Below are 20,384 nucleotides of genomic sequence, written 5' to 3' on the forward strand. Positions count from 1 at the left end.
TAACCAAAATAATGGTAAGTGCCACCGTGAAGGCATCAATCCCAACATAAACAGTCCAAACTACAGTTCTGGAATGAGTAGTGATTTTTATTTAGTTTTGTAAGCCTAAGGTCAAAAGCATAGGCAGTAACTTTTACTAGTCAATAAAAAGCAATCCCACCAACCTCCGGGTGAGCTGGGAGTACTGAAAGCAAAGTACTTAGAGAAAATAGACATTCATACAAAATTATAAAATGCTTGTAATAAGAATAAGTGCATTTCAAGGAAAGCACAAACTCATTTTAATTTATAGAGCCAGTTAAAGCCTTAAAAAATTGTAAGTGGAAATTGAAATATGCAAACACGTATAAACATTCTACAAAAGATGGTGGTTTCCTGAGTGCACTACCGCGGCAGTGAGGAGCGGCGATCAGGGGCACTTCCTCTCCACGCACTGCTTGCCCCCCTCCTCGTACTCCTGCTTGGAAATCCACATCTGCTGGAAGGTTCCCTGTAGGGTAGAAACAGCGTGTGGTACCCGCCCCTCAGCTCTTAGCATCACCTGGTACCCTGCCCTGTCAAGGCACTATACTCAAGTATCTGACAACTCCCTCCCCAAGAACAGTGCCCACCACTCTGCCGCTTCTAAAACCAGCCTTAGACCGCTGAAGCCTCGACACCTGTTGCACTGCACTGAGCTTAGAAGACCAAAGTCAGGAAGGGTCAGCCAGGTGGCTTGCCGCATCTATAGCATGATGGAGACTACCTGGGCCCAAGTGCATTTACTTCTGCTCTTTGGAGGTCAAGGGGACTGGTCTCCTGAGGCTCACAAGGCCATCTCCTGATTCAAGACCAGCACCATGGTCTCACAGGCCCCAAGAACCAGCTTCTGACGGCCTCACCAACATCTGGGCACCACCGAGACTTTGAACAGGAATGGCTAACATTATATGCACTGTATGAGGCCTGCCCAGAACATGCAGTGTGTCAGACGCAGAGGCACGACTGTGTTCATAGTTCTACCCATCTGAAAGGAGAAACCCAGTGTATACTGACAGACGTCCACTAAGACGAGGTGTTTTCTTGTATTAGAACAGACGGGTGCCGTGCAGGCCTGTGATCCCAGCACTAGGAGGCTGAGGCTGGACGACTGCAAGCTTGAGCCAACTGTAGTCTCCCTGTAGTCGCATACATGTGTATATGCATAAGCTAGTGACTGCCTCCACTCTGGCAGTTAGACACGCAAGAGTAAAGCACTGGGGTTGTTTTTTACTAAATCTGGTATTTTTGGTGCTATATTTAAGCCAATTAAGAATGTTCATTTTGGGAGCTGGAGGGATGGCTCAGTGGTTAAGAGCACTGGCTGCTCTTGCAGAGGACCCGGGTTCCATTCCCACCACCCACGTGGCAGCTAAATAACCATTTGAAACTCCAGTTCCAGGGGCTCCGACACCCTCTTCCGACAACACGGTGCACTCCCATGCAGGCAGTTCACTCATACACATAAAATAAAAATATTTTTTAAAGAGTATTTTTATATAATAGTTTACTAACCAAAGACGCTAAAATGGAGCCACCAATCCAGGAACTGAATCTCCGCTCCACTGTCGTGTTGTTTGCGATGAGTTTCAGCCGCATGCTCTGCAACAGAGAAAGGTCAGAACAGCAGAGCCTGGGCTCAGTCCACACCGCGAGGCTTCAGTGTCCCGTGGCCTGGAAGCTGCTGACTGAAGATTGGAGCTAGCACACGGCCAGGCTCAGAGCAGGCACAACTTAGGCTACTTCACAGGAAGGTTCTTAAAGAACACGTAGTAAGAAAACAAACCGTAGAAGCGTTAGGAAGATGGGGAATTACAGGCATGTAACACTGTGCCAGGTCGGAAAAAATCCTGGACTCCAAGCACTGAAACCTGCATGTCATGGTGCTGTTAACTCATTCAGTAGCTTCCGTGACACCACCCGTGGACCTTGATTTTCTTCAGCAATAAAGATGGGTCAGATAGAGATCTTTGTCTTTTCTCTTGAACATATTTACGATGGCTCTTTAAGTTTTACTTATAATCTCACTTAACGATACAACGATTTACATATGCGTGTAACTCCCAACAACCATAACGAATTGGCACAAAAAGCAGTAAGACAGCCAGCCCGTTTTAGGACACTCAAAGGAGCACGCTCACAGTGTGCCCTATGATGGAGAAGCACCTCAGGGTGCGCCTGCTCCCTGCTCTTCACATCACCTCCATCCCAAGTCTGCCCCACCCCTCACTATCCCAGCCCTTCTAAATCAAGATGCAGGGGTGAGATCTCAGGTTTTCATCACACTGCTTGCCTTCCATATTTCTGCTTCTGCCAAGCATGGAGGTCCTGCAACCCCAGCACTACGGAGCCCAGGGTGGAAGACTGCTACCAGTTGGGGCCAGCCTGGTCTGTATAAGGTGTTCCAGACCAGACCAGTGTGACTATGGGGTAAGACCCTGTCTCAGAAAACCAAAGATCACTACTTCTGTTTTAAACACTGTAGCACAGGAGGAACTTGTGGTCCTCTTGCCTTCTCCTCCAGCAGCCAGATGACAGATCTGCACCGTCAAGCGTGGCCCAGTACAGTCTCCACCTCCCTTTCATCAAGAGATGTTCCCTCCCTAGGAGCCTTTCTCTGGGGTTGCTCCTACAGGTCACCCTACATAAACACCTATGTGGAGTGGCAGGGTGCTGGGGTGTCAGCGGCAGACACACACGGGAAGGAGAACACTGCGACAAGATGAAACCTGACATTTTCCCTAACTTTAATCACACAATGGACACTGGTTTCTATATTAAAGATTTATCTCATCACTATAAATTGTGTGTGTGTGTGTGTGTGTGTGTACATATTCATGCACACATGGGGGAGTCTAGGTGCCTGTGGAGTCCAGGAGAGGGTGTTGGATTCTCTGGAGCTGGAAAAATTGGCGACTGTGAGCACCAGCATGGGTGCCAGGAACTGAACTTGGTCCTCTGGAAGTGCAGTGCGTGCCATCTCTGGATTACCCATGCCTCTGTTCGTATTCGGGGTGTTCTATGAAACCTAGTGGTCAGAACTGTCACCACACATGGACTGTAGATCAGACTCTTTTCTCCAAGAACGCAGATGTCAATCATGTTAACTGGATCAACACTCCAATAGCACTTTTAACTGTACACATACAGCTGTGTAAAACATAAGCCAAAAGACAGGCAAATTCTACAGACAATATTAAGCCCCATGTGATTGATTCCTTTTAAGTATGAACATTATGCCTGTCATTACTGATAAACGCTGTAAACCACCTTCCAGATTCTCCTCTGAAAACGACTGCAGTGTACCCGGTGACTGTGCCATGGAGAACCAGAGGAAGAGATCCACGATGGCCTCTGGCCTCTGAACACCTGTGCACACACACTCAAACACTGACGAGAAGGACAGATTCTGGTTCAGAAGAGAAGCCCATCTAGGAAATCCTGGCTGCTGAGGGCACCACATCATACGCACAGGACACCACAGGGAAAGCGCAGAGTCAAGCGGAACTTACCGGGGGAGTCTTCTGAGAAAGCTCTCTGTTGAGCCTGTCAGTGAAACTCTGTATGAGCGTATTGCCCCCCGCTACAATCACACTGCCATACAGGCCCTAGGACAGACAGGACAGAAAGTCAAACACGTCCAGTGCTTCCCAGTTTCATGATGCTGTTTGGTGCTGTTGAACCCAAGTTCCCAACCAAGTCATGGCAGCTGGGAGCACAAGCCAGTAATTCCAGTGCTCCAGGGGCTGAGGCAGAAGGAGTACAAATTTGAGGTCAGCCTGGGCTACACAGTGAGATACTGTCTTTTAAAAAAAAGGCCAGCTGGGTGTGGTGGCACATGCCTTAATCACAGTACTTGGGAGGCAGAAGTAGGTAGGTCTCTGTGAGTTCAAGTTCAGCCTGGTCTACACAGTGAGCCCCACTGTTTCCTTTCTATAGAACCAGTGACCTGACGCTATGCCTCTCCATGTTGGTATTACTGGCTTGCCTGGGAGCGTTCCTGCATACCAGCTTCGCACAAGTAAGACTCCAGACTCAAGTGTGCACCCTGCCTAAAAAACCACTAACTTTGGGTGCATGTATGCCATGGCACATGCGTGGAGGTCAGAGGGTAACTTGTGGGAGTCGGTTCTCTTTCCATCTTGTGGGTGCTGGGGTTTGAACTCAGGTTGTTGGGCTTCGGTGACAGACACCTTTACCCACTGAGACATCATGCCAGCCCAAGGGCCACTAACTTAAAAAGTTATTCTAAACTTCGTAAAATTTTCAGGAGACAGCTGCTAACATTAGAGGTACGTTTTATAATAACTTCATCTTCGAATGTTCATCTGAAAAGTTGTGATATTTAAAGTTAGATGAGACCATTTCATGATCAGGACAGATGAGACACTTTGGAAACCGTCCCAGCCAAAACATGATCTTTCTCCTCAGCAGGGCTGTGTGGAAACTTTTTCAGGCCAGACTGCAGCCGCCCAAATCAAACAGTTCCTGCTTACAGGGCAGATACTTCTAATCTGAAAGTCCGTACAGGAGAGCTAAGTGCCAGCTGCTTTGTAAATGGCTGTGTTCTTATTTTAAAATCTATTCCGAGCATCTAGATCATCTACATTTTTAACTTTTTTATTTTTCAACGTGTCTATGTGTTCTGCGTGCATGTATCTAAGTGCACCATGTGTGAGAAATGCCCGTGGGGGCCAGAAGAGGTCAGAAGAGGGAGTCCGATCCCCTGAAACTGGAGTTACAGATAGTTGTTAGCTGCTATGCGGGTGCTGGGAACTGAACCTGGGTCTTCTGCAAGAGCAGCCAGTGCGCTTAACTGCTGAACCATCTCTCCAGCTCCTAAATCATCTCAATTTTTAAACAGAAAATGCAAAAGTGCCTCATCTGCAATTAAGACCAAACCAACAGGAGACACTTCAGTAAGAGCAGCTCTCACTCCTCCATGTCCTTCGGCTGTTGCCCTGAGCAGCCCTGGACTTGACAAGGACTTCAGCTGAGGAGAACCCTTCGTCTTTCACTGTCACTGTGGCCGGAGCCACTCTGGGTGGCTCACAGTTCTGCTCGTTCCTCTGCTGGGGCTCCATTTCCTTACGTATGCTACTATAAAACGGCCTTCGGAGAAAGTGGAGAAAGCTGCCAGCCCAAAAGTTACCTTGGGGCACTTCAGGGCTGTCAGAGACACGAGAAGAGGAAACGGGTACTTACTGGTCTGATGTCAATGTCACACATTCCAACACTTGTGGTGACGACATGACTGACTCCCAGCATGGTATTTCCAGATAAGCCCTAGAACGGGAGACAGAGTGAGCGTTCACAGGGAAAACCTGCGTCGCAAAGCCCAATCTGCCAACATCAGCCTCTCTCAGGCTCTCTAATCACACGGACGCTCTGCACAGGAAAAACCACGCCAGTCACAAAACCAGCTTTTGTACCTTCACATTGGAAGGATCAAATAACCCCTCGGGGATCTTCAGCCTCTCGGCACCGAAGTCACAGTTGTAACCGTTGGGGAATTCATAGTGGACCGTAGGCATCTGTGCCGCCACTCTGAAAACATGAGACGCTGCTTCAAGTGAGGCAAAAACAACCTCTCCTCAGAATTACAAACCACTAAGAGCTGCCAATCTCTACGAAATTCAGAATATCTAAAAGTAGCAGTCAGCACACACTTTGTACTTTCAGGCTAAACACATTCTAGAACTCTCTAAAATGAAAGAGAAAATCATTCTGAAGCAGAGAAGACATACTGTTCATCGTAAGTGGAGTCCGACACTTGAAGAACCGAGGCCTGGAAGTCCTGGATGACACACTAGGATGAAAAGATGAAGGAACAAGGTTGGAATCCACCTCTGGCATCTACACAATAGGCTTTCAAGCTGACAGTCTGCCACCTGAGATCAGACCAGTTTGGGGTAGTGAGTAATCTGAAGAGCATTAACTCTACCAGCAAGAGACCCAATTCTGCACATGCACAGGAGAGTTTACAGCTGAGAGCATAAATCAAATACGTCTGTAACTTTAATGTGCCAATTACATCATCTAAACTGCAACATTTAAGGAACAAAACCAAGAGGCAGAAACAACTGGTAGCCAACCCAGGGTCCTGCCAAACCAGCCAGCCCCCAGCAGCTGTTCCTCAGAAACAGCATGGATTTAAAAGCCACATTGCCATTACCTGCACATACATACATGCTAAGATACCACATTTTACATAAAAACTGTAATGACTACATATAAAAGTTAAACTTTTTGCTGTGAAATGTACATGACCTATAAGCTGATAAGGAAAAATTTGGCCTAAAATCTAAGTAAAACTTTAATCCTCACAATTCTTCATGTCCTTACACACAGTGTAGGTACCCAATGCTCAGAGTCCACTCTTCAACTCCTACACCCCTTTACTACATTATGTATGGGATGGCAGACTGTTTTACCACCTCCACCATACCCAGGTCTACACATTCAGACAGATTTTTGGTAAAGGTCTCTCTCTCACTGGCTCATTGCTAAAGCCGTCACACACGTCTGATTAATGCTGGAGAGACATACCCAAGCTGTACTAGAAGGTTCTACACAAACTCACTCACTTTCCTATCCCCCCCGCAAAAAAAACCAGTGCAAAAGAGCAAAACACTCACTCGTTCCTACCCTAAAACCGAAACTCCCACTCTCACCAGCATCAAGCTGTCTGCAGAGACCGTTTCACTAACATGGAAGGTACTCTGCAGCCAAGCTGCTAATTTTGTCACATATCATTAAAATAGAGAATCTGAGGGGCTGGAGAGCTGCTCAGCAGTTAAAAGCACTGGCTGCTCTTGCAGAGGACCTAGATTCGGTCCCCAGCACCCACATGACAGCTAACAACCACATTAACTCCAGTTCCGGGGGATCTGATGCCCTCTCCTGGTCTCTGTAGGTATTGCATGACACGGGTGCACTTACATATATGCAGACAAAACAGCCATACATATGAAAATACCCAATTTCTAAATTATATGTATAGAACTTGAAATATAAAGTCCCCATATTCTATACAAGGACTTAACACTAGTCAAATGAAAGGCCACATACATTACACATGTAATTGTGCCAAGACCTTGTGACCTGGGGCAATTTCTCTTTTCTTTTCCAGTTTGCTGGAGAGCCTTCTCGAACAGCCTCCTGAAAACCAAGAGCACATACTAAGTTAATAGACTTGCCATCACAGGAAGGGCCCAGAGCTCACTAGAAACCCCCTCAGTCCTTACCTTTGCTGCAATCATGTATGGAGGAATCAGCTCTATGTTCATCTCCTGGAAGAGCTCTCTGCACTGCATGGTGATGAAGTCTCCCGCAAGAGGGGATTTCACAATGCCTGAGAATCAAACCAACAAGGCTGAAAGAGCAGCAGGTCCGAATTCCTCACTCAACACAGATCTGCACTGTGAACGTGTTTACATGGGGAGCTTCTCAAGTAGCAGTAACTAAACTGTCCTGTCAAAGCAGAAAGCCATCAGTGTAAGACACAACATACACTGACGATTTAAACATACTCATAGTAAAAACAGTACTTGGGATCAGCATGCTCCAACAGTCCAGTTCCTGTTCTGTCTGCATTAACTGCCTCCTGATAGGGAGGGTCCCCCTGCCCGGTGAGGGAGTTACCTTGCTGCAGAACATAGCCATCGTGGACTGGGATTGCAGTGGTGTGTGTGGCTCCACTGTCCAGAATCAGCCCAGTAGAACGACCATTAGCAAATCTGGTTGAAAATGTTAAGGAAGAAAGCCACAAGGCTCTAAACCAAAATGCACTGTGAAAGGTGGGTGCTCCATGTTTAACCAGAGTTTTTAAACACACACGTTATCATTTAAAGTGTGTTGAAGTAATTCTAGGAAGGAACATCGTGTCATTAATAATTCCACTTAAAAACAAACTTCCACACGACACCGGTGCACTCACATATATGCAGGCAATACACTCATACAAATAAAATTTAAAAACATAAAAATAAAAAAATAAATTGCTAAAAAAACAAAAACAAACTTCCATAGCAGGACTTCCAGAGAGTCTAGGAAGAGCCTTTCCTGGAGCTGGCTGAAATCAGACCGATTGCTGCAAACTTCCAGAGTTTGACCAAAGAATTTTCAATAACCTGGGATGTATTTTAACAAGATTTACAAAACCCTGGCAAGAGCACTGAGGCTGGGGGCCTGAGGTGGGGCCTGTGCTCACTGAGCACTGAGAGCCACTGTGGTTGCTGGGCAGCTGAGGACGACTCCTGTCTCCATCCAGCCAGTAGGAAAGACAAGCAAGTCCGGGTGGACTCAACAGCTGGTGAAAAGGCAGATGCTGCTTCCCTCAGCTGAGTACTGCAGAAGGTCAGGTGCCTAGTGTGGAGCTGAGCCACCCACTGGCTCACAGGATCCTTACTGAGCATCTACTCTGTCCCTCCAGACTCTGGTGGATTGGATAACACGTCAGAGGAAGGAAAGGAGGGACAGAGAATGGGGAAGGAAGAGGCAGAGCAGCCACTAACTCTGCTCAGACAGAAAAGGCCCCAGGCCATCTCTGCCCTGAGGGATGTCCTGTGTAGCAGAGATCAGTTCATGTCCTCATCCAGAAGCAAGGAGACACCTGACCCATTCCTGGAAATCCAGCTATGACCCAGTGGAAACGAGAGAATGTGGTGGTCTGGAGCTACAAGAGAAGTCCGGTCTAAAGCAGAGAGCGAACTCAGGAAAGCCATCCTGGCTTACAGCAGAAGGGCATTTTCAACAGCTTTCAGAAGTACCAGCCCAGCAGCCTACAGAATGGGAAGTTCAATTGGCGTACATCTAATACACACAGAACAAAAAAACGAAACCAGATAAGCAACCTAATCAACAACGGGGTTAATAAAATGAAGACCATTCTTAAAAGATGAATTACCAATGGCCAATAAACATACGCAAAACCGCTTTAACTCCCTAAGCCATCAGAACGCAAATTAAAACCACAGATTTCGAAGCTGGGCATGGTGGTGCACACCTTTAGTCCCAGCACTCGGGAGGCAGAGGCAGGCGGATCTCTGTGAGTTCAAGGCCAGCCTGGTCTACATAGTGAGTCTGAGTTCCAAGACAGCTGGGGCTACAGGGAAGCTGGTACAGAGAAGCTGGTACGGACATGCGGAAGGAGCACCTTTACCCCTACTGCTGGAAAGAATGTGACTTAGGCAGGGCATGGTGGCACACACCTTTAATTCCAGCACTTGGGAAGCAGAGGCAGGTGAATTGAGGCCAGCCTGGTCTACATAGAGAGTTCCAGGACTACAGGGAGACGCTGTCTCAAAAAGACAAAAAAGAAAAAGACAAAGAATATGACTTAGTTCAGCCACCCAGAAAATCAATAAAGAGGTTCTCCAAAAACACAGCACTAGGTATACAGGGAAGACCACACACCTACCCCAGCTCTGCCACTCCTGGGCTGATGCCTGAATGACGGAGACAGCACACTGCAGACACACTGCCCATTTGCCACAGCGGTTCTCATACAGCCAAGTCATGCAGCCAGCTCCTGGTGATGTCAATCAGTGCAGGAGGAGAATGTGGTATGCATGCACAGTGGAGCTTTGCTCCATCCAAAGGAATGAAACTGTGTTGTTTGCTGGGAAACTGGAAATCATCCCAGAAAAATAAGCCAGACATGAAAGACCAACAATGCACATACTGTTATCTGTGGATCCAGGAACTCTTTACAGGTAAGTGTTCACACACACACACACACACACACACACACACACACACACACACACAAACACACACAGAATGGGAAAAGGGACACTACCAGGAGGGAAAAGGAATCTAACGGGAGGAAAGGGGTGAATATGGTCAAAGTCATGATATTTGAAGGACACTGTCTTCATGGAATCCGACACTATGCACAATGAACACGTACCAGGAATAGAACACAGCTCAGAACGTAGCAAAGCTGAAAAGCAGGGAGGGCAGGGTTTCTGCCAGGGCATGTCCGGAGCAGTGTCACCCGCGTGGATGCCACACTGCCCACCGCCCCTTTCTTCTAAGGATACGCTGTCAGGACGGCAGTTTTGCAAAGGAAGAAGGCCGGGATGCTATAGTGCTCAAACATCAGCTCTGTCAGCTTCTCCCTCTTTGCTCTGGTGTTCCACTTGACAAGGACAGGAAGAGACCCAAGTTACTGACGAAAATGCCGACCACATGGAAAAGCCATAAATGAAAATGTGAACTACTAAGAACAGAAATACTAGTCGTTTTGCCTCTAGTTTTACTCCCTTTCTATTTAATAAACTATAAATTAAATTTTATTATTCAATAGGTAAAACTACCACACTACAAGTTCTAGAAATAAGACTTTCAGATCACAAGGAAATTAAGATTTTTAAAAACAAAGTATTATCAGATATTATACCTGGTACCCCAAATCCTAAATATGAATTTTAAATTGTTTTATTTATTATTTTTTTATTTTACATGTATGAGTGTATTGCCTGCATATGTTTAAGTGCACTTGTGTTGTGCAATGCCCTTGGAGGTCAAAAGAAAGTGTCAGAGCCTCTGGAACTGGAGTTACCGACAGTTGTCAGCAGCCATGTGAGTACTGGGAATTGAACCCAGGTCCTCTGCAAGAGCAGTCAGTGCTCTTAACGTCTGAAGCATCTCTCCAGTCCCCTAAATATGAATTTTAAAACACCTAATTGCCCCACTTGTAAATGGTATAAATGATACTCATAGACGAACCATAAGAAACAGCAGCAAATGAATCCTGTGGGCGTTGTCTGTCCTAGAGAAAGTTCACTAGAGACTGCAGTCTAGACCTCTCTAGAAGTTATTAACAGTATTTAGAATTAATCTTTTCCCCCAGTTTTCAAACTTCTATGCCTCTTTAAAAGAGAAAGGAGGGCTGGCAAGATGGCTCAGGGGGTAAAGGCTCTGGCTGGTAAGGAGAAAGGCCTGCCTGAGTTAGATCCCTGGGACCCACACAGGAGAGAGCTAACTCCTGCAAGCTCCCTTCTGACCTCTACAGGCACACTGGCACATCACCCACAAATGTACCCACATACACATGTACACACACAGGATGGATGAATTAATTTAAAAAGAAAAAAAAGAAATTTTCAAGAGTAGGAAACGGGCCCTGGCTGCTCTTGCAGAGCACCTGGGTTTGAGTCCCAGCACCCACATGGTGGCTAACGAGCGATCGTTTGTAACTGCAGTTCCAGGGGATCTGAGACCCTCTTCTGACCTCCACCAGCATTACAGGACACGGGTGCACTTACACACATGCAGGCAATACACTCACATACATAAAATAAAAATAACAAACAAAATACTAATAAACAGAGTAGGAAACAAAAGGAAGAAAAAGAACAAAACCAGAGAAGCTGGAAAAGAAGCGGGTCTCACCGGTGCCTCCGACATGAGAACAGGGTGCAGGCTGGCCTCAGATTTGACGTGCATCTTGTAGGTGTGGTCCAAAATGGCCTGGAAACTGTCCCAGTCCTCGACTAGAACATAAGAGTCACAGCTTGAAACAAAGCCTAGCTGAAGACGAACAAGCACCTTTAAGATGAAGACTGTTCCCGTGACTGTAAATGACCCCAGTGCACAGAGCCTGCTCGCTTTCCAGAAGACACCACTGCTTCCCCTCGCACACCATCTGTTCTAGGTCCTTTCAGACCTCGGCCAACTGAGCCATTTAACAGACACCAAAAATAAAACACCGAACCAGCATTACTAAGTGAGTTCTTTTTAGAGCTATAAGCAGAATGCAAAGAGAAAATGCAAAAGCAGTTCGGGTCCAGACGCAACTGCACCCGACTGGACCTGACCTGACTGAACCAGAACTAATGCTTAAAAAGCTTACTGAGAAAAATAAGATGAAAAGATGTTTAAAAATGTCCTTGGGCCTCTTGCAACCTACTCCATTCCAAAGGCTAAAAATGTCAAAAATATTTGGGAGCTTTTATCTAATCCTTAAGAGATTTTAGGGTTTTACCTCTTCAGAAGGGATTAAGCCCCATAAAAAAGAAAGAAAGAATTCAGAGCAGCAGGTGCTTCAAGATGCAGCCTTCACACTCCAGTGAGTCGCTCACGAGCAGGGGCAGTTCACAGGACAGTTCCCATTCTACCGCACCCGGCATTTCAAAATCACTTGGCACTCTTAGCTACAAGGCTTTATAAACGTCATTATCCATGCAATACGCCCCACAGACCCATCTGGTCTGGATTTCATCAGTATCCCGAACCTGACGCCTTACCGTGTCTCAGCACCACCCCTGAGACTGAGAACTTGACTCCGCATGCCCAACTATCTCTTCTTGAACCCCCAGCACCCCAGCTTCACAGCCTTTGTGCTTTCTCTCTACAGGCTAGATACAGAACACGTTTTCACTAGAAAGCCAATTCCTAACACGCTCCAAATCCTTTCTGGGTGATATAATGCAATTCCACATCTTAAATGTTTCCCCATAACCTTAAACGCCTGGATTGTTACCAACGTCCCAAATACTGTGAAGTCAATGAACTCACTCACATGCTGTGTGTAAGAGCTGCCACACAGACATATTCCCCCCGCCCACCCCAGTCTGGACGCTTGACTAGTAAACAGTTCCCTGCACTGGTAAAACGTTTCCCAACAGCGAGATGTCACAATGCCTAACCTGTTTGTACAAGGCAGTCTGTGCTGAACAGTACTTCCTTCTGTGTCTAATGCTTTGGTGCAGGCTAGGCAGAGGTAGTACCTCTGTGGCCAGCCCCAGTAAAGCCCAGGTACTGAGTCTCTAGCGTGCTCCCTAGTGGACAACACCTGTTGTTTCTACTTGCTGCTGAGGCAGGAAGCACCACCTGTGCCATCCTAGTGAGGAGCCTCTCAGCTCCTCTGCACTCTGTCCCCATCTCCTTTGCCTGTGACAGTTTCCTTCTGAGCGTGCTCATCCTCTAAGTCCTCCTAATGAGTGGCCGGATGAGCTTCTCTAAGAGTGACCCGTTCTCCTCCCATTTCGATTCTTCAGTACAGAGTCTTTTGCCCTCCATTTCCTCCTCTTCACCTCTTCAATCACTTAGCAGCATCTTCCCTAGATACCTGAACACGACTTGGCTCTCTGCCATCGGCAGTACAATTAAATCTCTGTATTCATTTACCTTCATTCTATGAGCAGGAGTGTTCTGCGTGCAAGCATGCAATACCCAGGTCAGAGGTGTCAGATCCCTAGAACTAGAGCCATGGACAGCTGCCAGCCACCATGTGGGTGCTGGGAACCAAACCCTGGTCCTCTACAAGAGCAGCCAGTGCTCTCTACCACCGAGCATCTCTCCAGCCCCAGAACCTCTTCATCTCTCATCTGAAAGTCTCACTCTTCTGACCTTCCTGCCCAGTTGACCCCCACATACTACAGTCACAGAAAGCTTTCAGGGCAGCAAATACAAGCACTCCACTGTCTCTACTTCAATTTCTTCAGGGCCAGCCTTCGGCTACAAGCTTACAGTCCATGACACTTCACAAGTGTTTCCCACGACTCCCCTCTTCCATGCTGGTCCCTTTGCTCTGCTCTGCCCTATCAGCCAGGTGAGTCCTTACTCACTGGTCAAGATTCAGCAAGTTACTACTTTGTAAAAACCATCACGATCCCTAACACCTCTGCTCTCTAATCCCATTGTTTACTGAGCACACCTACATAGCACGTTCTCCACAGCATACAGCTGTCTAGGCATACACCTAGCTCTCCTGAGCCTGAGTTCCTTAAGGAAAGGGAACATTTCTTAGGCATCTGTGTATTCTAGGTGCCCAGTACATCAGTTTGAGGAATTTAAAAACACAAGACAAAAGCTTCTGCTGTCCAACTTGTAAGAGGCTGCTTTCTATCTGAAAGGTCCCTCACACCCCACTCTAGTCAAAGGCATACCCATCCCATTCTTGAGTGGCGAGATGGCCTCCATGTTTTCTCTGGGCACGCGCAGCGCATTGGTGTCTATGTAGTAGGTGGGGCCACCCTGTTTGCCTTTATCGCCGTCAATTTCCATGAGCGTGCTCCCATCGTCTCTCTCCAGCACCATACCAATGGCCGTGGGGAAATCCACCTGGAGAGCCAAAGACGCAACATGAGGTCCACCAGCTTCTCCTGGGAGTTTTCTTAACTAGGGTCTGGTGCCATATTGTTTCTGAACCTCTGCTTGAACTTAACTGTGCATAATTGACTCCTGCAGATCTGAGCAATTCTCACCCTGCTCTTACCTTGGGGCAGTCCTCGCCAGCATAGCCAGCCCGCACGGTATAGGATCCAATGTCAAAAACAAGGGCGCCGACTTCATCTGAAGAGATTAAAGAGAATTACACTTGCAACCTCTAAGTGTCCTATGGAAATTAAAGGCATATTTAACGTGTGTAAAATCAGAATATGCGAAAACTGTAAATACATTCATATTATCACTAGCTTGAACCTAGTTTTAAATACACCTTAAAGAGCCACTTAAATAAAATATGGCAAGTCATACACTGTGAATCGGTGGAGGTTTAATCAGGACAAAGATGGAACACTAAAAATGGAAGTAATTCTACTCACTAAAGGGACTATTTACAAATACTTAGAGTCAAAGCATAAAAAGACAGAAGGCAGAGTCTGGTACCCTAGTGTTCTGGCTTGTTTCTTCACTGCTGTGACAAAACACTCTGACCATTACCAACTTGGGTAGGAAAGGGTTTATTTAGCTTACATATCCCAGGTCACAGTTCATCTGGGAGCCCAAGGTAGGAACTCAGGCAGGAACCTGGAAGCAGAAGCTGGAACACAGGCCATAGAGGAACGCTGCTTACTGGCTTGCTCCCTGGCCCCTGCTCAGACTGCTTTCTTATGCAACACAGGCCCACCTGCCCAGGGGTGGCACCACCCACATGGGCTGGGCCCTCCCACATCACTCATCAAGAATATGCCCCTCAGACATGGCCACAGGGCAGTCCAGTAGAGGCAATTCCCCTCAACCCAGGTGTGTCAAGTTGACACTAAAGTATCCAGCACACCAGCACACCTGGTGACAGGGATTCATGCCAGCCTTGGGACTGAGGGACAAGAAGGAACAGCAACCAGAACCTGGAGGGAAGCTGTGGGAAGGGCTGAGGAGCTGTGACATCAGCTGAGAGACGCAGGCAGCCAAGGCTGACAGAGGGGCAGACCTAGTGATAAACACCCTCCCATTCCAACCACAGGGAGACACTGTAATTCAGTGTCCAAACTGGGACACTTTTAGCATAGGGGGGCAAAGGGGACGGGGGTGCCTTTTAACAAGTATACCAGATTATACAGCACATAGCAGAGTATGGTTATCAATCGCCAGATCCGAGCTAAAGCCAGAGGCCAAGACAGCCCACGGTGGTCCTCTTCCTGTTCACCAGCACAGGAAGGTGCCGAGAGTGGAGAGGGGATCGGGGGCCAAAGAACAGCACCCAGCACACCTGAGTACTAATCAGACAACTATGGAAGTTAGGTTTCATGCCATTAAGAAACTGAGCTAAACAAAGCCGCATGCAGACCAGGGAGCACGGGGCATTGGGGTTCACATGTAACTGCACGGGCAAACGGGGCCCTGAGAAGGCGGCTCCACTGAAACTACACATTCCCCGTGTCAGGAGACAGTTCAGTACTGAGAAAGACCAGCAATTCCTTTTAGTCAATTCAGAGAAAAGCCTCTCCTTTTCAAGTACTTTACCCCAAACAGCAGGCCTCTTAGAACAGATACTTCGTCAGGTGCTGATTTATTAATGGATTTTTTTCAATTATGAATTTAGATGTATCCAGCGTAGAGAAACTCATGCTTTCAACAAGACCTGTACAATGTTCACTACCTATATGAACTTGAGCAATTTACTAACTTCTCTACCTCTTTTTCCTAATGTGTGAAATGTACTTAAAACCTCCTATCTCAAGGCTGGAGAGATGTCTCAGCGCTTAAGAGCACTTGCTGCTCTTGTAAGAGGATTCTGGTTCAGTTCCCAGCAACCACATGGCAGTTAACACTAGTCTGTAACTCCAGTTGTAGAGCATCCGACGCCCTCTTCTGGCCTCCTGGGGCACTGCACGCATGTGGTGCACTTATATACATGCAGGCAAAACACTCATACACGTAAAATAAAATTAAAAGCCCTCCTATCTCCTAAGACACTATAATGACTAAATGTGCATTGACATACATACAAGCACAGTACGTCAGCTGCTGTGATTATTGCTGCCATACCTCTTGCCAAGAAATAACATGGTAGTTCTCCACAGAGAAGTAGAAGCTACAGTTCACTCACAGGAATACTACACAGCAGTTAGGATGATGGTACAGACCTCCTGACTCAATATAGACACATAAGAACGCTTGGTCTTAAAGCTAATCACAAACTGTCAGAGACAAAGCTACTTCACTCACTATGGACACTGTACGGGTGCACGGCAGAGGGAGGGAGGTCTGACACAGACAGTGGTCTGTCTGGCAGTTAAAAGCCCAGGGGTTTCCAAGATAAGCCCCTCAAGGGGGCACTAGAACTTTTTCTACCAGAAATGCATGATTCTTCTTAAAAGATGTTTATTATTTTTTTAAGATGTTTATTATTTTTAATTGTTTATACGTATATGTGTATGTGCACATGAGTGCAGGTGCCCGAGGAGGCCAGGGACACTGAATTCCCAGAAGCTGGAGTTACAGGCTGCTGTGGGTGCTGCAAATCGATTCAGACCGTTTACAGGAGCAGTATCATGATTTCATTTAACAAAAACTTTGACAGCTTTTCCCGCAGTAGTTTGAGTTTAAGGGTGAAGTGGTTTTCTGAGGAATCAAGATATAAGGGTTCCAACCGGGTCTCAAATGTCCCAAGGAAACGCTGAGTGCTGGTAATCTGCGCAGAAGGTAGCAAGGCTGTCTTGATTTGTTTGGACCAGGTGCCCCCAGGACTGGGAAGCCAGCTACTCGGAGGACAACTGAGAACTGTTATGGTCATATATTAGATGGGAAGGAGGATGCAGGAATGATGAAACTAACAACTGACCAAAACTGTGCTGCTGGTGTCTGTTTACATCAGCTGAAAATCTAAAGTGCCAAGACAGACAACTGACCGCAAGGCCAGCCAGCAAAAGCCCAGAAGCCAGCTGCATACATTTCTACCCCTGAGTTTTAAAGCTTCATATGCAAAATGGTTATTAAGATCTAATCCTCCGGGGGCTGGAGAGATGGCTCAGTGGTTAAGAACACTGGCAGTTCTTACAGAGGACCCGGGAATCCCAGCACCCTCATAGCAGCTAACAACTCCAGTTCCAGGGGATTCGACCGGTGCACTTACATACTTGCAGGCAATATACATACACATAAAATAAAAATAATAAATTTTAAAAATTAAAAAAATCTATTCTTCTGTAGAAGCCAGTAAGAGGATGCCGACTGTGACTGGTGACTATGTTGTGGTTATATACTTGAAAAGCAACCTGTGGGGGAACCAAGTAACTTCTGTGAGATGGGATTTTCTGAAATGTCTTCTTCATCCCAGAGCTATGTGCTCCCAAATTACTAAGGACCATCTTTTAACTTTGGGCTGGCTGATTAGTTTTTTCCAATACTTTACCACCGCAAACGGGTGCTGTGGATTAAATGATGCAGGAACATGCAAAGCCCGTGACGCCTTTGGGAAAGTCCATGTACCTGTTAGCTGCAAGATTACCTTGCATTTCTACCGTAGTCACGGCTTTGTAAGGAGTGGACAGCCTCCACTGTGACCAGTGAACCTGCACCGTGCAGTCAGTACTACGAGGCCGGGGCACAGGCTGTCAGCAATGTTTAGATGGGAAAGAGGTCAATCAAGCGGAGAGGAGGGGAAGGGAAGGAAAGAAGGAAACGGGAAAGGCAAATCTGCCCTCACTGAGAAGCCAGAGCCAAGGACCGAAAGGAGGGGCTGGCGGCTGGTCGGCGGCGCTGGCTACCTAAGAGCCCGGAGTTCGGGGCCAATGCCGGGAAAGCAAAGGCGGAGAGGACGCGCTGCGCATCCTCCTGAGAAGTCTTCCGCAACAGCTCAAGTACCAAGAGCCTATTTCCGCCCGCCACCAAGCAGCGCCTACCTCGGCGCTCCGCAACCACCTGCAGCTGCAGTCACACCGCCAGAGCCAGCCGCCAGCAGCAGCCGCAGCCCGTCGGGCCACGCACCACGCCGCTCCGGAACCTTAGAGAGCCGCCCCCGGCGGAGGCCCGGCCCCAGAGGGCGTCGGACCCGGCGTCCCGCCACACGGAGACCTCCAACGGTCCCCACCGGCTGCGGAGCCCGGGACCCAGGACGTGGCCCTCCCTCGCGCTCCCCCGAGGCTAGCCCCGGATGCCGGCACCGGGTGCTCGCCGCGCGCGGGCTCCGAGCAAGGGAGGATCGGGAGGCAGCGGCCCGCAGGGGGACCGGAAGGGTTGGCCGCGGACCGGAAGGGCCCGCCGCGGACCGGGGGGAAACGGCAGCGGCGAGGACCGGGCCGGCCGTTCCGGCCCGCACGCCTCCAGCGCCTCCGCGCTCGCTCACCTCCGCCGTACACGCCGCCGCTCATGGCTGCTGTCGGGCGGCTGCGGGCCGAAGGCTACCCGGAGAAGGACCGCCGCAGCCGCGCTCGGGACCCCGAGAGCACCGGCCCCGCAAGCCCGCAACTTCCACCGCCGCCCCCTCCGGCAACAAAGCGGCGGCCACACGCCCCGCGCAGCCACTCTTGCTGGGTTGTCGTGTCGGCCAATCATGAGGGGCCCGGCTTCCTCTCCAGCCAATCAGAATTCGGTTCTGCCGCACTCTGCGCGGCACAGCCCTCCCAGCCAATGAAGGCGGCCGAGGGGGCGGGAGGGCGAAACGACCGGGGAAGGGAAGGAGCTGAGTCCCTGCCGGAGGGGCGGGGCCTCGAGACTCGGCGGATGGGCGGGGTTAGAAGGGTGGGTGGGGCTTCACGGGAGGATCCGGAGCCGCGCTCTGCGGGTGGGCGGGAATGTGGGCGGAGCTTCTTGGGTAGGCCGGGCCTCCGCTGTGTGGGCGGGGTTTCGTTAGAGGCGCTAGTCTGAGCGTCAGGGCTCGACCTCCGCCCTGGAGCGGTGGGAACTCGGTGGAGGGGAGCCTGAGGTCGTCCCACCCCCTAGCGACTCCTAGCCTGGGCTTGTGATGAGTGCGCGTTGTTTTAATATTTTTCTTTATGTGTACGAGTGTACTCCCTGCATATGTGTAAGTGCACTCGAGTCGTGCAATGCCTGCGGAGGTCAGAAAAGAGGATCAGATCCCCTGGAACTGGAGTTACTGTGGGTTAGCTGCCTTGTGGGTGCTGGGACCCGAACCCAGGTCCTCTGCAAGAGCAGTCAGTGCTCTTAACCACCGAGCCATCTCTCCTGCCCCGAATGCACGTTTTTTTAAACTACAAAGGTTCTCAAAAATAAAAATGCGCTACACAGGGTTTGGAGAAATGGCTCAGAGATTAAGAGCACTGGCTGCTCTTGCAGAGGACTCAAGTTCTGTTCTCCAAAAGGTGGTTCTAATAATGAAATATTGAAACAATATTAATTTGAGTTTATAATATACAGTAATACATTTAAATCAACAGCATTTAAATGCCTACCAATTCACTTACAACAAGTTAAATTGATATCCCGCACCTATACTGTGCGGAATGTCTCCTGTGCAGGTAAGAAACTATACCCGAGAGCTAAAATACCTATTTGGGCTGAAGAAGGAGTCAAATATTTGTCCCACTAGTTAAGAGATGAATAGAAAATGGAACAGCACTGGGCTCGATCCCCAGCACACCACAGAGTCTATGTATAACATATAAAATATCTAAGAGCTGCAAAATAGTTTTGCATTACTCTTTCTCCTCTGTAGCCTTTTTTTTTTTTCCTATAGTCTTGGCTCAGCCTAAATTAGTGTTACTGATAACTAGTCAGATTAAGCACAAGAACAAGTCAAGACTACTGCTATTTCTTCAATCTCAAGAGCACACCGCATCAAAGATGCTTGGGATGGGGCTGTAGCTCAGTGGCAGCACTCAGCTAGCATTTACAAGGCTCTGCAAGAGCAAAACACACCCCAACGGCCCATCCACGCATGCCGATTTCTTCTGGAATCCGCATATTGGGTGTATCCACCCAAAGACAAAATACACCCAGGTACCATAGAAGTAAAATTATCTGGCCCACAGTAGGTGTTCATCTATAGACATTGCACGTTCAAAAGCCTTTGTTATATCCAAGCACGAAGATCTCCGGTCTACCAGGTGCAACCCCTGGCTTCGCCTCACAGGGTCGCTGGTGTTCTGTCCTTGTAACACTGCAGACCCCGGAGACCGAGCCTGTCAGCTCACTTTAAGGCGTTCCAGCAGTCACTACGTTTCAGATCTGGG

General features: G+C 48.2%; 1 protein-coding gene across 2 annotated transcripts; it reads right to left on the reverse strand.

The window, feature by feature from the left end:
• Nucleotides 1-73: 73 nt before the first annotated feature.
• Nucleotides 74-18,732, reverse strand: Actl6a (actin like 6A). 2 transcript variants are annotated; one of them, XM_008838660.3, is made up of 14 exons: nucleotides 18,539-18,732; nucleotides 14,246-14,322; nucleotides 13,917-14,091; nucleotides 11,419-11,519; nucleotides 10,065-10,162; nucleotides 7,663-7,757; nucleotides 7,266-7,372; nucleotides 7,090-7,179; nucleotides 5,766-5,827; nucleotides 5,451-5,565; nucleotides 5,224-5,304; nucleotides 3,531-3,626; nucleotides 1,534-1,620; nucleotides 74-490 (listed from the first exon to the last, which is right to left on the reverse strand). In XM_008838660.3, exons 1-14 carry the CDS (start codon nucleotides 18,561-18,563, stop codon nucleotides 410-412), a joined length of 1,290 nt encoding a protein of 429 aa, XP_008836882.1. In that variant the 5' UTR covers nucleotides 18,564-18,732; the 3' UTR covers nucleotides 74-409. The 2 variants fall into 2 exon arrangements, with proteins under 2 accessions (XP_008836882.1, XP_008836883.1); XM_008838661.3 differs by lacking the exon at nucleotides 18,539-18,732 and adding an exon at nucleotides 18,096-18,370.
• Between the last annotated feature and the right edge of the window lie 1,652 nt (nucleotides 18,733-20,384).

This window comes from Nannospalax galili, unplaced genomic scaffold (assembly GCF_000622305.1).
Source record: "Nannospalax galili isolate Female #2095 unplaced genomic scaffold, S.galili_v1.0 scaffold179, whole genome shotgun sequence".
Classification (NCBI taxonomy): Eukaryota; Metazoa; Chordata; class Mammalia; order Rodentia; family Spalacidae; genus Nannospalax; species Nannospalax galili.

Coding starts and splice junctions, on each gene's coding strand:
- Actl6a (XM_008838660.3), bottom strand. CDS start 18,563: ATGAGCGGCGGCGTGTACGGCGGAG. Junction 5,828..7,089: donor GGCACAATTACATGTGTAAT/GTATGTGGCCTT, acceptor TTTTCATCCTAG/TGTGTCATCCAGGACTTCCA. Junction 491..1,533: donor GCTCCATTTTAGCGTCTTTG/GTTAGTAAACTA, acceptor TCTACCCTACAG/GGAACCTTCCAGCAGATGTG.